At 38.3% G+C, this 17794-nt stretch overlaps 1 protein-coding gene across 3 annotated transcripts; it reads left to right on the forward strand.

Annotated features, from left to right (window-relative positions):
* The first annotated feature begins 2 nt into the window (after nucleotides 1-2).
* On the forward strand, nucleotides 3-11722 carry nsun3 (NOP2/Sun RNA methyltransferase 3). Of its 3 annotated transcripts, XM_079617420.1 has the most exons (8): nucleotides 59-380; nucleotides 643-752; nucleotides 2527-2888; nucleotides 4276-4430; nucleotides 5146-5190; nucleotides 7710-7849; nucleotides 7967-8088; nucleotides 9521-11722. In XM_079617420.1, the coding sequence occupies exons 1-7, from the start codon at nucleotides 267-269 to the stop codon at nucleotides 8043-8045; spliced, it is 1005 nt and encodes a 334-aa protein (XP_079473546.1). In that variant the 5' UTR covers nucleotides 59-266; the 3' UTR covers nucleotides 8046-8088; nucleotides 9521-11722. The 3 variants fall into 3 exon arrangements, with proteins under 3 accessions (XP_079473547.1, XP_079473546.1, XP_079473545.1); XM_079617421.1 differs by lacking the exon at nucleotides 5146-5190 and having other exon boundaries at nucleotides 3-380; XM_079617419.1 differs by lacking the exons at nucleotides 5146-5190; nucleotides 7710-7849 and having other exon boundaries at nucleotides 138-380.
* The last annotated feature ends 6072 nt before the right edge of the window (nucleotides 11723-17794 follow it).

A 17794-nucleotide genomic window follows, 5' to 3' on the forward strand; every position in this document is an offset into this window, starting at 1 on the left:
ACACAGTGTTGAGTTTTGTTGAACCAGTGTGGTGGTGTTTGTTGGCGCGGTTCGCAATGCATTCGACCAGAAAACAGTGTAGCATAGTAGTGCTGCAAACATAGACAGTATATAAGAGGCTGCAAATGACCTGACGCGGAACGAAAGCCGACCTGTGAACATAGAAACACGGAACTAATATCATAATTCACGTTTCTGGGGGAACACGGTCAGAAGACGGACAATACATACTTTAAAAAAAAACCGGTATAACGTTACCAACATCGATGTTTTCTCCGAAATTATGGTGTATAAAGGGATTTTCAAGCAGTTCTCTTCTCGATCTGAAGTATTTTAAGTGTATTCTAATCGCCTCGTCTCATTGCACAGTCACTAATACGGTGAGCGGACTAAACACCCAGATGTCTTGTCTATGTTTATATTACTACAGAAAAAACACTGGCAGCATTTTATAAATGTGTTTTATGTGTATCAACTATAAGATATCTAGTTATAATCATTATATATATATATATATATATATATATATATATATATATATATATATATATATATATATATATATATATATATATATTTTTTTTTTATTATTTTTTTTTATTATTATTTAAATATGTTTTAAATAATTGTTCACATCATTAGCTTGCAGCACAGTGTAAATCTGCACCCCAGAGGCAAGTCTGTAAGCCTGTACTGAAGCATTTTGATGCACAGTACAGTGAAGAGCTTGGAGAGCAGTGGTGTAGTGCAAGGTGGGCGTAGGATTTTTCAAAATAATAATTTTCTAAAATACTGTTAAAACGTTTTCATTCTTCATTTTTAGCATGCTTTCACTTACTATTTTATTATGGTAAAACATTTATTATGGTAAGGGTATTATGGTTTTACATTTAAAACCATGGGTGACACTTCACAATAAGGTTTCATTTATTAACTAACAGTGAACAATACTTCTAAAGCATTTTATCAATCTTAGTTAATATTAATAATAACATTTGCTAATACATTATTAAAATCAAAAGTTGAATTTGTTAACATATGACCATAACATCAATGAATATGACCATTTTTATTAACTAAGATTAGCCAAAAACATGTGTAAAATAAAATTGCTCATTGTTAGTTTATTTTAGTTATACCGATTGCTTTGAAGTTCAGGCATACTATAACGTATACCAGAAGAAAGCATTTTAAATTAATGAAACAGTGGATGAGTAGGCTACAACCTGCAAGAATAGCTCTAGCTTTCTATAAAAACAAACCGTTCAAAACTACCTTAGTTGACAATGCCATTTAAGAGTTTCAATGTTTAACATTTACATTACCATACCATACCAACAGCATATAGAGAAGCAAAGGACAGTTTCAATATAACATGCATAGTACATGGCCATAAGAACACCGTCAGTGTAACCGTTGCTGGCCTTTTTTTGCATACTGCTTCAACATGAGTATCAAAACGCAACATATTATCAATGATAAGCCCATGGTACTTTTAACAGCTAGCCCATTCCACCATTCGATCTTTCACTCTTGTTGGTCGAGAAGCCAAAGGACTCAATTACCATATCTCTGGTCTTTTTTACATTTACTTTCAAAAAGGCACCGTCACACCATGTCATAAAATCATTTACTGCTAGACCGTGACAATTCTCATCCTTAGTCAGCAAACTAACAATAACAGTATATCATCAGCACATTTTAAAATGAGCCTATAGGCCTATGTGTTTGCTTACAATATCATTAGTATATAAATGTAGAGTAAGGGTGAGAACACATCCTTGAAGAGAACCTGTGGACGTATTAGGGTGTCTGAAAAGGACTCTGCATTCTATCTCTTAAAATAATCTAATAACCACCCCACTATCTTACATTCTAATTTAAACTCTGAAATCTGTTTGTTTTATTAACACAATATGCTGAATAGTATTAAAAGTGATCTTCACAGAGCAATCTAACATGGGTTTTACTTCCCTGCAGATGTTTCACAATCATATTTAACAGGGTGGATGAGGCATCCTCAACTCCCCTTCTTGCCCGGGAAGCTAAAAGATTAAAATTCATCCCTGACAAATTTCTCAAAACATTTCATCACCAATGATGTCAGAGCAACAGGTCCCAAATCATTTAGAGCCTTAGGATAACTTGTCACCCCTTAAAGGCTACTATGGCCTCTTTCCACAATGTTTTTCATTTTTTTCATTCATTACCTTTATTTTACCAGGAAAAAGCACATTGAGATTAAGAATCTCTTTTACAAGAGCGTCCTGGCCAATACTGACAGACACAGCACGTTTGAGTTTAACATCCAACAACATATACACATATACATACACAAACAAATTCAGTCAGATTTCAATACCGTATTGTAAAGTGTTACCAAACCATGATACTTTCACAGTACTTTTGTTGTTGTTGTTGTGACTATTTAGCTTTCTGGAAATGTAAGATTTGACCTGATTTACAGAAGTGCAATATATTAAACAATCTCTGAATTTAGCGCACATTAATGTTTGATGTCTTCAGGGATGTGCTTCTGAATCCACTCTCATGGCAATACGGTGTCCTGCTTAATCGCTTCAGTGACCTTACAAACCTCAAGCAGTGTCTCACAGCGCTTGGATACACAAACCTCCTTCCACAGACGACACATCCTGAATCCCAGTCCCATACGACACCCATCCCCCTGCAGTGTTTTATTCATCGGGATCCGGTGCGTATTCCCACCCAGGGCCACCACCCAGGCTGGTTAAAGCAGTACTACCTCCTGAATGCAGCCTCTCTTCTCCCAGTACTGACTTTGGATGTGAAGGAAGGAGAAAACGTGCTTGATCTCTGTGCAGCTCCTGGGGGGAAAAGTCTGGCCATATTACAGACAGCCACTCCTGGTAAGTTACAAAACCTATAGTCTAGAGTCAGGTTAGCCATAGCCAGGGCCATGACTAATATATGTGAAATGATCTCTGACTGGAACATACCTAATGATACACCATTTAGTGTCATTTCAAAGGTTTTTGAAATCTCTCCTTCTCTTTCTTTCTCTCTCTATCTCTCTTGTCATCTTCTGAAAGATGATAAAGTGTATTACTTTAAGTGTAACAAAGCTCAGCCTCCATATATATATATATATATATATATATATATATATATATATATATATATATATATATATATATGAATGTATTATGTCATATCAACATAAGACATTTCCCCCCCCCCCCCCAAATCAATTCATGCATCTTTGCTGAATATAAGTATATAATTTTTTTTTTTTTTACGTAAATGCCCCAACATTTTGATCAATAGTGTAGTGTAGGCCTACATTTTAAAAGCACCGATAATTCAAAATGTTAAAATAAGAACAATAAGTGGGCTGGTCTGTTGCCTTTTCTAATTTTGAATCATTCTTGAAGTAAAGAATGTCAACAGGAATTATAAGTGGCTAGTGGAATTTTAGGTTACACTTTATTTCGTTAGTCCAATTTAGACATTCTACTGAGTAGAAGTAACTTTACAACTGCATGTCAACTAATTATCATTGATTTGCAACTACAAGTCACCTAACATTCATTTTGTGACGATTAGGTTAGGGTTATGGTTAGTAGAATAAGTTGACATGTACTTGCAAAGTTACTTATAGTTAGTATAAGTTTACACAAAAATATTGAACAGATTGGAGTAACAATGCTAAACATGTAGCTTTACCATCACAGTGATAATGTTTTAATTTTTTAATTATTAATTTTAAATAATTTAAAACATAATAATATTAAAATAGAAGTTATTTTAAATTGAAATAAAATGTCACCACTAGGTTACACTTTATTTTGATAGTCCACTTTTAGACATTCTACTAACTAACTATAAGTTACTTTTTAACTGTTAACTAACTCTCATTAAGAGTATTAGACTGTTAGGTTAGGGTTAGTTGTTAGGGTTTGGGTTTGTAAAATAAGTTGACTTGTAGTTGCCAAGTTACTTTATAGTCAGTAGAATATCTGTTGGGGGACCAACAAAATAAAGTGTTAGCAGGTATTACTTTTTACTGTATTTGTGATCAAACAAATGCAGCCTTGGTTAGCATTTAACAAATAAATAAATAAATCATACTTGCATACAACTCCAGACTTTTGAACAGTAGGGTATTTTGTTTCTTAGACTTGGTTGTTCAGTACTGTATTTACAGCACATTTAGTACTGTAACTTCTAATAAAAATGTATTTTCATTGAATGACCCCTTTTAAATGTAACAATTATATTTGTGCTAACTCCCAGGTCTCTTGCACTGTAATGAGCTGGATAAGCACAGACATGACTGGCTACTGAAGACTCTGGAATCATATTTTCCTCCTACACTACGACATCTGCTTTCAGTGACTCACCTGGACGGCCGGAGCATTGGGAGCGTCCGGCCAGGGGCGTACGACAAGGTACCACTCTCACCTCTGCTCATCTGCCACAGCCAATAAAACTACAACATTTAAGCCATAATTTCGCTATTTTAAGCACTGATTTTTACCCAGAACGAATCATCAACTTCTCCATAGGAGAGAACATTATCTAACATTTGTTAGATTCTTTTAACTGCAGAAGTTAAATGCACTGAATTAACCTCCCCTGAATGTCATCCATCCAAGTGTTTGAAAAAAAAAATCCCTGCTTATTTGTGAATGTCAGAGTGACAATCTCACACATGAGTACGGATGCTGCCTCCAAACTCCCTCATTTATCACAGTTGGCGTAACACTTAGTGCAAGCCCTTACTTTCCATCTCAAAGCAACCAAAAAAGCTGCAAGGTGGAATAGAGGTTTTCTGCACACTCAGTCATTTGAAGGCAAAGCTGCATATGTACGCATTTTTTCCCACTCATCATGGGGTGACGAGACACTAGGCAGGTCACTAGCAGCCCTCCAGGCCAAACATGCCAATCAAGCAGTGAATATGGAGCTTTTAAGGTTCCCAGATACTGCTGACTGAGTATTATCCTCTTCTGGCGGTGAGAGAAGAGTCGGGCCACTGAGCAGAAAGGTAAACGAATACACAATGCGACAGGAGGTGTCGTGATGGTTTTAAATGAAAAGGGCTCAGGGTGGCTGCAATGCCTGGAGAAGTTACTTTTTTTTCTTTTTTTTCTTCTTCAACAGAGGCTCACTGAAAAAACATCCCTGTGGCGACATTTCGACAAAATGGTATTACTCTGCTTCTTGCATGTTTCACGTCACTTTCAAAATGAAATGTTCAGTGGCTGACGCTAAAAACATGTCCAGCTTTCTCCGATACTGGTGAACGTGAATCTGGCATTGTTTTATTATGTTAGATGTTGTACATATCATAGCAGTTCAGAAATTAAATGCTTTTGAAAATAACGTACCACCGACATTAAACCCTACCCTAAACTTATCCGATAGTGTAAACAAAAGAAAACTAGAGATATAAATGTAGTTGCTGAAGCTACCATGCATTTTAGCTTGATTCTACAAGATTTTGAGCTCTTTTATTGTGTCTCGTGTTTCACGAAATGGCAGCAGCTGTGTTTGTATGAAACGAGAGAGCGAGGCCATGATACTGGATGGCATAATTAAATGACTGTACACAAAATATTGATTCAACTGAGTTTTAATATTTTATTAGCTCACCAAAAGCAAAACTTCCACAAAGAAAAAACGTTCCTAGCTGACTTCAGTAACCAGGATGAACCTGTGTAATCTGTTTTCAGCGTTTTTTATCAATGAATAACATGCCACTAGATGACGCGATTGACCAATCAGAATCAAGCATTCCACAGAGCCGTGTAATAATGCGCTTTAATGCTCCCGTTCATAGAGATTTTTAGATGAGTGTGGAGGCTTTTTAGAGATGGTCCTCACTGCAGAACACGAAATCCACCTTACATATACCTAAACCTACCCATCTCAAACCCCTGATCCCTAAACCCACCCCTAAACCTACCCATCTCCACCCCCTGATCCCTAAACCCACCCCTAAACCTACCCATCTCCACCCCCTGATCCCTAAACCCACCCCTAAACCTACCCATATCAAACCCCTGATCCCTAAACCCACCCCTAAACCTACCCATCTCCACCCCCTGATCCCTAAACCCACCCCTAAACCTACCCATCTCCACCCCCTGATCCCTAAACCTACCCATCTCCACCCCCTGATCCCTAAACCCACCCCTAAACCTACCCATCTCAAACCCCTGATCCCTAAACCCACCCCTAAACCTACCCATCTCCACCCCCTGATCCCTAAACCCACCCCTAAACCTACCCATCTCCACCCCCTGATCCCTAAACCTACCCATCTCCACCCCCTGATCCATAAACCTACCCATCTCCACCCCCTGATCCCTAAACCCACCCCTAAACCTACCCATCTCCACCCCCTGATCCCTAAACCTACCCATCTCCACCTCCTGATCCCTAAACCTACCCATCTCCACCCCTTAGATCTGGATCCAACTCTGCCCCCTGGATCTCGTGTACTGCAGTGAGGTGCTACTGGCTTTTTAGGTCAGGTAGAATCTGCGATCTCTGACCCAGTTTGTTCGCTGGCTTCCATGGCTGCAATATGCTGTGTTTTCGCCAACCGTCAACCTGTGGTGGCGAAATACTATTGGGTAAATTGGCAACGTGGCGGTATCGCACTGACCAAAACAAAAACAGACATTCCGACACGGAACGCACATTTCAATTCCTAAATATATTATGGTATTTGTATGCTTTAGTACAGTCAAAAACGTACATACAACACCTTTAACAGTGTTTTGAGGTCATAACATAGTATTGTGCAAGGAACCGCAGGAAAGTAAGTCTTTAATAATCAATAATCTGCTGCTGTAATCATAATTTGTGTGAAAATAAATAAAAGTTATTTGGGTTTTACTGCCACAAGTTTTCATTTCAGCTGCAGTGAATTGTATAAGTACACTGTGATACACCGATCCAACCAGAAGGTGGCAGTGTTGTTTTTTTGTTTTGTTTTTACTCTCACTGACCTCCATTCACATTGGACAGATGCTTAAGATCCCCGGGACCCTCGATGGAGGGGACACAGGTACACGTTCAAGCTGTGGTGATGAAACCTCCTGTCCCGAAATGTCAAAAGAATATGTCTCTGACGCCCATAATCAAATCACTTCATCAGTGCTGGCACTTATAAGAGGGAAACAGGTTCGGCTCTTCCTCTTAAAAATGCAGCCGTTCCTAGATCACATTGTCAGGCCCGCGGGGGTCTTTCTACACCATCATGTCCTTTAGTGACGTCGGTCTCCAGAGTGCCCCCCGGCATTCTCTTAGCCAGACAGGCAGCAGAGCTAAGAGAGGGAATTAAGAGGCTCTAATACAAAGCTGGCAGGGAGAAAAACAGTGGGGCTCAATTGTCAGCTTGACTGCAGTTTCAGCCAGTTCTAATGAGGAGAGAGTAGTCTCGAAGGAAGCCGAGAAAGATGAGCTTAGCTAGAGCAAGGGACGAGGGGTTTTGGTGGGTATGGGGCCGCAGGATTTCCAGAGAAAAAGAGAGGTTTGGATCATTTTTTCATTCAGTCCTGTCTATTGCTCATCTGAATCTTTCAGGGAGATTCTTGCCGCTCGCGCTAGTTGTTTGTTTAACCACTGTAGAAGATTCTAGCTCAGGTGCGATTTGAGATTATTGGCCCCAGGTGTGTGTGGTGTTTCCACTATAGCTCTCTCTCTCTCTGTCTCAGCCACTCTCTCATTTGCCCAGCCGGTCTCACAGAGGACGGTGTGAGTGTGTTGGTTCTTTTAAAGAGCTAATGAGGCCGATACCGGCAGGTCCCTGCTGTCCTTCTGCTTTCCTCTTTGTGTTATGTTCGCCATCCCCCAGGTGAACATGAAATATTCCCCTTCAGTCTCGTACACTGTTTTTTCCCTCCCTGCGGAGTTAAAACCTGTTCTCTGATGTGTGTTTGTCTGTGTGCGTTGCTCCGTCCATGTGTGTCAGGTGCTTGTTGATGCCCCGTGCTCTAATGACCGGAGTTGGCTTTATACCCCTGATACCCACCAAGGGGAAATGTGGCTGAAGGAGAGAACTCAACTACCACTCTTACAGAAGGAGCTGCTCTGGTAAATATCTATCATGGGAACACGCGCACACACACGCACGCACGCACGCACACACACACACAGTTTGTTGTGCTATACTTGTGAGGACATTCCATAGGTGTAATGGTTTTTATACTGTACAAACTGTATATTCTATCCCCTTAAACTGCCCCATCCCTAAACTTACCCATCACAGGAAACATTCTGCATTATTACATATTTAATAAAACATTGTTTTTTAAGCTATTTGAATTATGAGGACTCATGAAATGTCCTCATAAACCATGTTTAAGTTGTAATAGCAGTGTAATACACACATCATACAAATTTGTGTCCTCATAAATCACATAAACAAGAACACTAGTGATTAAGGTTAAGCACCTGACTGTTGAAAAAGTTTCAAGCCTTTTTTTCTCAGTGTTATTTTAGTATTATTTCTATACTATTATAGTGTTTTATTAATATTTTGATTTATTATTATAGTGTTTTATTGTTTTATTAATATTATAGCTTTTATTTGTACATTTTAATTATTGTAACATTTTAGTATTTTTTAAGTTTGAGTAATTTTGTGCTTTTGTCATTTTTAATTTTAATACATAAAGAACTTGAAGTGCCCCTATTATGCTGTTTCAAAGGTTATTCATTTGTTTTGGAGGTCTCCTACAACTGGTTATATGGATCCAATGTCGAAAAACACTTACATTTTTGTATAATATACATTGCAGAATCACCTCTTTTCTCACAGTGTATGAAACAGTTTGATAAAAGATCCTTTCTGAAAGCTTACACTCTGCTCTGATTGGTCAGATGGCCCAGTGTGTTGTGATTGGTCTACCGCTTACAACATGTGTTAGAAATGAAACCGCCATTACCGTATCTGAATTTCAGCTCCGGAGGCTTCCTCAGCACTTGATACACAGTGACTAGAACTGCCGTTGGTTTTACTGAATCAATTCAAGCCTTTGAGTCATCATCCTTTGGAAGTGCATGAAAAGTGGATTTGCTTTTGCAGCGTAGAAATATCGACAACACAAAGCAAACTCTTCCAGGCCTCCGCTACAACTACAGTGTTTGAGTGCGGGTCAAAGTAGACGTTGTTCGCAGGCAGCCAATGAAGACCATAGGCTGGAATTATGCACGTTTCTCACAAACTTTGTGCACTTAAATCTTTTAAACTTTGCACACATTTTAAATTCAAAAACAGCTAAATAACTCACTACATGAAATAATATCCAAAAAAGCATAATAGGTGGACTTTAAACATTTAATTTCAGTTTAAGTTTTTCATGTAATAGTTATTATCTCAGCTTTATTTCAATTAGTGAATTTTGTTTTAATAGTTTTAGTTGTAGTTAACAATAACACCACTGCTTTTTTAACATCGTTTTAGAAAGTGCTCTACTTTAATGTTAATAATGGTTGGCTGATTGTGGTTTTTATTGTTTTTCAGTTCGGCACTAGCAGCAGTGCGTCCTGGAGGAGTGGTCGTCTACTCCACTTGCACCATGTCACGAGCCGAGAACCAATCAGTTGTGGAGGCGGTCCTTGCGTCTTATCCAGGGGTGGAGCTTCTGGACCTGGAGCAACAGTTAATCGACTCTCTGTCTGATCATTTCTACTTTGCCCATCCTTCAGCGGGACAGTTAGTGATCCCGCAAAAGGGTAAAACTTGGGGACCTATGTACGTTTCTCGATTACGGAGAATATATTAAAAACGTACATATTGCCATGGTGCAGCACGCAGTAGTACTTTTAACACATTAGAGCTGGGGTGTTCACATGGGTTTGAGTCATGACTGTACATACCATACATAAATAAATAATACATTTCAAAATACAGTAAAAACGAATAATGTGAAGTATTATTACAATTTAAAGTAACTTTCCTATTTTATTATAGTCATTTTAAAGTAATTTATTTCTGGGACGGAAGCTGAATTTTCAGCATCATTATTCCAGTCTTCACATGATCCTTCAGAAATCATTTTTAATATCCTATCAACGTTGGAAACAGTTGTGCTGCTTAATTTGGAAGCCATTATACATCATTATACGTCTTTCAGGATTCCTTAATGAATCGAAAGTTCAAAAGGACTGCATTTATTATAAATAGAAATAGTTTGCGTCAATGTAACAGTCTTTACTGATACACTCAATCAATTCAATGCATCCTTGCAGAATTAAAGTGTTAATTTATTTCCAAAAGAAAAGTATTTTTCCAAAGTCATGTATATCTGATGGAACTTCCATCTGAACTTTGATTTTTTTTCATGCAAAGGCAAAAGACAGCACAGGTTATGCAGAAATGTTAATCGCTGGCGACCCTCCAGCTGAAGCACCACTTAAGATGATCTCTCGCAAGTGAAGGCTGTTTTGAAATCTCAGAACGCAACACTTGAACAAGGTTTTGAGTAATGAATGCGGGCTCAGGTCTCTTCTCTTTTGCATAAGTGTTTTTAAACGTCTCAGCTGAACTGCTTGAGGAGGTTTCGCTGTTGTCAGCCTTTGAGCTCAATGACAAATTGCATCTAATAAAACTTAAGAGTTTTCCTGAATCATGGAAGAGCACACCTTGAATGTTTACCATTAATATGATATATGAAAATGAGATCGCACGCACCTCGGCTCTTAGACAAGGTGTATATATTTAAGGAACAGTCTATAAGTGCTATAACAGCAGCATTGTAGCTTTATTTTTATGAAAAAACTTCAGCAGAGTACACAGGGTTATGCATTAACAGCATTATCCTAAGAGGTCATCGATGCTTGTTGCTATTCCAGCTATACATAAACTGCACCTTAGATGGTTTATTTAACTATAACTGCATTTGAATATACAAGTATTCACTCCCCCAAAGATTGAACCTGGTTGGATCACCTCTGGCAGGATTACGGTTGTCAGCCTCCATAGCCTCCAAGTCGGTATTGCACATCTTGATAATGGAATTTTTGCTCATTCTTTCGGAGCAATATTGCTCAAGCTCTGTTGCGGTATGTTTTAGGTCATTGCCCTGTTGGAAGATGAATCGTCTTCCAAATTTCAGTGCTTTTGTGGATTGCTGCGCGCTGTCCTCAGGGATTCTTCTGTACGTGCCTCCATCCATTTTTACTTCTAACTTTATGAGTTTTCTAATCCTTGCCGCAGAGAAGCCAACTCAAAACTTGATGCTGCAACCACCATGATTCACTCTAAGGATTGTGTTCTTTGTGTGATGTACTACTAGGGTTTTGCCTAAAAGCGTGGAGGTCCAAAAGTTCAGTTCGTATGATTATTTCATGTTTCTGTCAAGCCCATTACATGCTATCTCATGTTGAGCCTATCATATTGTTCTTGCCACGCTCACTTGTAAGATATGAATTGTGCTGTTTTCGTATCCTTGGACACCAGATCTTTGCTATGGAGGACTAACTTTGGCATTTAGTAATGAAAGGCCTCTTCTTCTGGTGGCATTTGTTTTATTCATTATGCGTCATGTCAAACATTTCTTTTGCACATAGCTTCTGATGAAGATTTCAGCTTTTTTTTTTATTCTTTTTGTTATTTAATGATCACATTAAAGCTGTCTTTAAAATCTTTCTCTACCTTAATTTATATTTGCCACTTTTCAAATTACCTTTTTAAAATAGATATTATTGATGTATTCTTCCCCATTCGTCCCAAACATATCTTATTATGAAAAATATAAAATGAATAAAACTAGGTTCTAAACAGTTAAATAACCATTTTTATATTTATTGTTAATTCTATTATTATTATTACTATTATCATTGTGTCCCATTAGAGCTTCATTTCAAAAGCACACCAAACTATTTATTTAATACTGTTTTTCTTTAACGGTAAAATATAATATGCATAAAATATGTGAAGAAAATAGAGAAATCAAGTTAAATATCATTGAATGGATTGTTTCTATTGTGTGTAATCAAATTGTGCCTTATTTCAGTCATTTTATTCCAAAAAAAAAAAAAAAGATAAATTATATTAAACATTATATGTAATTTGAGATGTGGTGGGAATTATCATGACGTTCATGAGTTCTTCTGTCATTTTCAAACTTGGTGTGAGAACCAGGTTTCATTTTCTAAACATCCAAAGGACAAAAGTGCCCGTAGTTAAAAAAACACCCTTTTATCAACAAAAATATTCACTGAAATTGCTTAATAAGTGGCTTGCAAAATCGATGCACTAAATTTTAAGCATTTTTCACCTGGATATTAAATGAGAAACATTAGCTTGGAAATAGCAAGATATTTGATTAACCCCTCTAATGTTTTGCTTAAAATAACCCTAGAAGTCTAGGTTTGCATTTGCTATGCATAAGTCTAGGTTTGCGATGCATTTTAAGGTAATTTATATTAGAATATTAGTCTAGATATTGTTCAATTACTTATTTTTCCTGCACATTGAGTCACGGGGTTATTTATGTAGTAAAATACTTGATTCTTTGACTTTAGTGGCCATACTGAATTGTGTTAATTGAGTTGCATAATCTTTTAGTTACATACATCACAGTTTTGTGTTGTATAAATGATTAACGGTATAGGAGCTGAGTATTTCTCCTCCAGAATGTATGTAACCTGTGGAATGCTTAAAAGTGTTTGTGAAATATTTACACTTAAAAAAACTGTTACTTTCAGTTACACTCAAATTATCCATCAGTAGAGAAGTTACTGTAAGGCGGGTGCCAGTAAGTCTGGGCTTCCCCGCGAGAAAGCAAAAGACTCTCCTGAGTATTAACATTTGAACTCTCTCTTGCATATGTAACAGCAACATCCGAGACGCACCACACAGTGCAGCTCACCTCACTTTTACAGTCTATTCTCCCCCTGCTCCCCCTCTTCGCCAAATTCCCATTGTTGGCAAATGTTTCCATATGAAAGAAGTTTCTGTCTTGGTCTGGGAAATACAACAAGAGGCTCAGGTCGATTTGTAACTCAAATTAGCCCGTGAACTATTAAAATTAGCTTGTGAAGTATTTTATAATGTCAAGTTCACATCTTCTCTCTTTATTCCAGAGCATTTGATGTTTGATATTATCTTTGAACTGATTATGAAATTGGCATGATACATTTACCTGACATCATAAATTGTTACATTTGATTTTAATCCGACTGACTCGGATTGAAATAGTTTTCCCAAGTAGATTAAACGGATTCAAATGTTACCGTAAATTTTGCGTCAGATTAGTGACGACTAATATTTGGCACTGATTCAAGTGCACGTGTTTTGCAAAGACAAGAAGTGAATTTCCGTTTAGGGCAACAAAAGTGCTGCTTGACCAACCTAAATCTGGCTGTGTCTTACCTCTATTTTAATTTAATGTTACTTTAGATAAGTGTACGTGGGAAACCACGGCATGGCCAATCCAAAGCCATTATAAGACAAGTAAAGTTGGTTGGTTGACTTATATCTGGAGTAGTGGCCATACCTCTACTGAAGTAAACATTACTTTAATTTCAAGTGTATGCAATCACGGGGGCTATACCAAAGTATCTTTGATTGTGTAAGCGTGAATGCGACCGATCTCCGGTATATAGCAATTACCTCTTTTTAGTGACCGAAGCTGGCGAGATTGTGATCATGAGAACCGCGTTAAACAAGGTGTGTGAGGACCTCTGAGTGACATAGCTTCCTAATATGGGGTGCGTTTCCCAAAAGCATCGTTAGCCAACTATGGTCGCAAGTTCCATTGAACTCTATTGGTAACGACAGAACTTGCGACCATAGTTGGCTTTGGGAAACGCACCCATGAACGGTTAAAATATAAGTAAAGAGTTAAATAGAACAATCAAATGTATTGCTAAACTATTATATAATATAATTGACCAATAACCAATTGGCAATCTAACTTAAATTTGAGGTCGTGATAAAATGGAGTCAGATAAAAGCTTAAATGGAAATAAATAACTTTGCCACGTGGAAAGACAGTACCCAGAAAACACATTTACGTTATGGCAACATCGCTGTCTACGTGCTCGCAACATTGTAACAACGTAGAATTGGACGCGGCAGGGCTGTAGCAATGTTGTTGCGCGACATTCAGCAACTGAGAGACGACGTTGAAGAATAAAACTGACAGAAGGTTACTTAATTAAACTTTATTAAAATTGCATGGTAGCCTAATCAAATTGCACTTCCAAAAGTCATACATTTGTGAAAAAATAAAAATATAACTAAATAAACGAATATACACATTTCTTTTATAATAAATAAAACATAAAAAGCAAAGATCAGGACATTTAATGAACAAAACCAGAGTTTTATACATGGCAGACAGTAGTCGAAAGCCGTGTTCGGTGACCGGAATCAGTCCAGGAAACCTCAACAAATCCTGAGCAAAGAAACAAATGAGACTAAATAGCGGACAAATCAAATGAAAACTAAACAGTGCGAGCGAGGCTACATAGTCACATTAGAAAATTAAGTTGTATTTTGTGTTTTAATAATTGCGTATCTTATTTAGCGGCGGTAAACTAAACGCAATACTCGCGTATCCTTGCTCGATGAAGAATGAGACAACACAATGAGCCCAACGGGCAGTTGAAATTTAAAAGGCTGATTTTTTGCCCTTCAGGGCAGTGATGAGTACAGATGTAGTCCAGTGGTTGTCAAGACACTATAGGCACAACGGGCCTGAATGATGGTTTAATGTCAACATTGTGACAACGCTGTAACAACCTTTACCACACAACGTTTATAGCAACCTTTTGGCCATGTTGTTAAAACGTTGTTAGAAGGTTGGGTACGTTGTGCCAACGTTCTGTGTTCGCTGGGTAACGCGCAGAGACCTTCACCCCTTCTATCGAAAACCGCTTTTGGGCCGATCTAGACGGGCTTACATTACATAAATGTACAATTGAATTGAATTCTCACAATGTTGGTATTTTATGTACAATAAAACAAACTGGAATGCTTTTTAGAGCAGCTCTGCTTGCATATGGAAGGAGAGAAAATATCTCAGTGTGAGTTTGTGCCGGGACGGCAGGTGTCTTCGCCCTTCCATTTTCTGCATTGGGCTCCGCTTGCCCTTTCAAATCAGTGAGCGGCTCATTCGCGCAGGAAATGAATTATTGCCTCTCAGAGGGAGAGAGGAAAAGAGGAGAAAGCGAGGAACGATAGACTGGCAACGTTAAAGCATACTCAGTAAAGATCGCGCAGAGTCCATTGCCGGTCTGAGAAATGGGCCCTGGTTGGGAAAGACTTTAAAATAGCCACTGACATTTACACTAGCTCCCCATGTCTGCTGTTTTAATAATGCCACTGTGAGAAGGACAGAAAAAACTTGCACACCTGTGACGAGTTGAGAAATTCTCCACTGTTCATTATGATTTTTATGGAGGAAACTGAATGCATGAGAGTTCAGGTTCAACCAAATTGGTCTCGCTTTCAAACGAATAGTGAGGTTTTGTTCATCCTTCTTAAAATGCATAAATGCTGCTATGAGCCAAGTCCTGGAATATTCTGACCAATGAGGGCAAAGTTCGCTCACATGATTTTTATTGCCGAACTTTTGAAATGTTTCCTTAATAAAACGAACATAAGCAAGGAGAAAAAGCAAACAAATATGTCTGGAAACACCCTACATATAGGCTAAGTAACTTCGCAACTACCAACTAACTCTCATAGAGTATTAGACTGTTAGATTAGTCAAATAAGTTTTAGCAGATGTTAAGCAGTACACAGACAGTAATACTCTAATGAGAGTTAGTTGTGATGTGGGTGCGAAGCGAACTTGCTTATAGATAGTAGAATGTCTAAAGTGGACTAACCAAATATCGTGTTACCTTTCATTTTAGGTAACAGTAACAACACTGCGCCTAAAGAACTACTTGTTCATTTCGGTTTTGTATAAACTACACAGGTTTAGTGATGATTTTCTTGTCATACCTGAATCTTTGTGGAGTGAATTCAGTTGTAAAATGTAGTTGTCACCCCTGTAAGTAACGGAACTGGATTAAGCACAGTGTGTACGTGGCTCTTTTGTTTCACTTCAGTTCACGTGTAGCTGAACCGTCTCATCTATGTCCTCATGTGGGTGACAGAGCGCTGGCGACCCATACTGATATCTGATTTAATCTGGTGTTGCCCTTTGCTTTCTCTCTCTCTCTCTCTCTCTCTCTCTCTCTCTCTCTCTCTCTCTCTCTCTCTCTCTCTCTCTCTCTCTCTCTCTCTCTCTCTCTCTCTCTCTCTCTCTCTCTCTCTCTCTCTCTCTCTCTCTCTCTCTCTCTCTCTCTCTCTCTCTCTCTCTCTCCCTCTCTCTCTCTCTCTCTCTCTCTCTCTCTCTCTCTCTCTCTCTCAAACTCTCTCTCTCAAACTCTCTCTCTCTCTCTCTCTCTCAAACTCTCTCTCTCTCTCTCTCAAAACTCTCTCTCTCTGTTTGATGTTCAGATTGCTTTCCTGGCCTGCACAGCAGATACCAAGCCAACTCCGCGGGTTGCTACACAGTACCCAGTGTTAATGGGGGTCTGTTTATGACTGGCCTGGCTCTGCTTATAGAGGAAATATGCTCACAGCTCCAACAATGTCTGTGTGTTTGCCCATGCTTACCGAGGCATAGCTTATATTTGAGATGTTTTTGCCTCATTTTATTGTAGTTATAGTGGACTCTAGTTATTTTGCAAACAATGTCACATTATGAGGCCTTGTGAGTTTCTTTTTCACTCTGATCTCTATAAGTATTTATATGTATTTGTAAGTAACCATCCATCTGTCTATCCATCCATCCAGAGAGAGCTTCTGAGGAATTTACCCTTCGTGGGGAGCTTGATTGACATGCGATCTGTCCAATCATACTTCGCCATCCGCCATTTTGTCCGATAAAGGAGTCAGGAGAGTAGATTAACATGGGATGATTTGAACTTGAAAAACGGAGTGTACTGACGCCTTTCCGCGGTTAAAACAACATTCCTTCTTATGTTCATTCATGTTTATTTGATGCTATAAATTAACTAGAAGGAAGAGGTGATCTGTTCAGCTTTAACTGAGGCTCTACAGCGATCTGTCAGACACATTAAAGAGCCACAAAACGGTATTTATTGTTTACATTTCTTTTAAAAAATTACCAAATTTGAAAGGTGAGACTTTGTTTAATATCAAAAGTAACCGAAAAGTAACCTGGTCTGTCAGCGTGTTGTCAGTGTCCTCTCTGCTCTGCAATGTATTTTTCACTGTGTGAGAACATGGTGTGGCGTAAGAGCGGCGTAGCTTGTCGGACATAGCAACAGTAACTAAAGGGGGGCGGGTCTTTGCGAGCGGTCAATTGGAATACGATGTGGAAATAGAATGGATTAATGCTTATGGTCATTTTATGGTGCGTTTGTCATATTTTTAGCTGTCCCACATCAGTTTAAAACAAAGATTAAGTAATGATTGAATAATGTTATTATTGTTATTTATTAATTAATTAAATATTTGTACAGGTTAGGCTTGAGTAAAGTTATAAAATCCTTAACCCTTTCATGCATAGAGGTCACAGTGGACAGCTATTTAAAAAGCATTTTCTTGAATTTGCACAGGTTTTGATGGCATAGTTGCTCATCAACTTCTACAATGGACCCTAATGCATCATCCTATACATTGCCACCAAGTGGAAAGCCGTTTTGTGTCGATTTCCCCCCCCTCCAAACCAAGATGACCAATGGTCAGTCAGAAATGCCAAGTTGCTCCGGAATATCAACCCTTTCCTTATATCCTATACTCTTTTAGGTAAAACAAATATTGCAG

This window comes from Phoxinus phoxinus (genome assembly GCF_949152265.1).
Source record: "Phoxinus phoxinus genome assembly, chromosome: 6".
NCBI classification, from domain to species: Eukaryota; Metazoa; Chordata; class Actinopteri; order Cypriniformes; family Leuciscidae; genus Phoxinus; species Phoxinus phoxinus.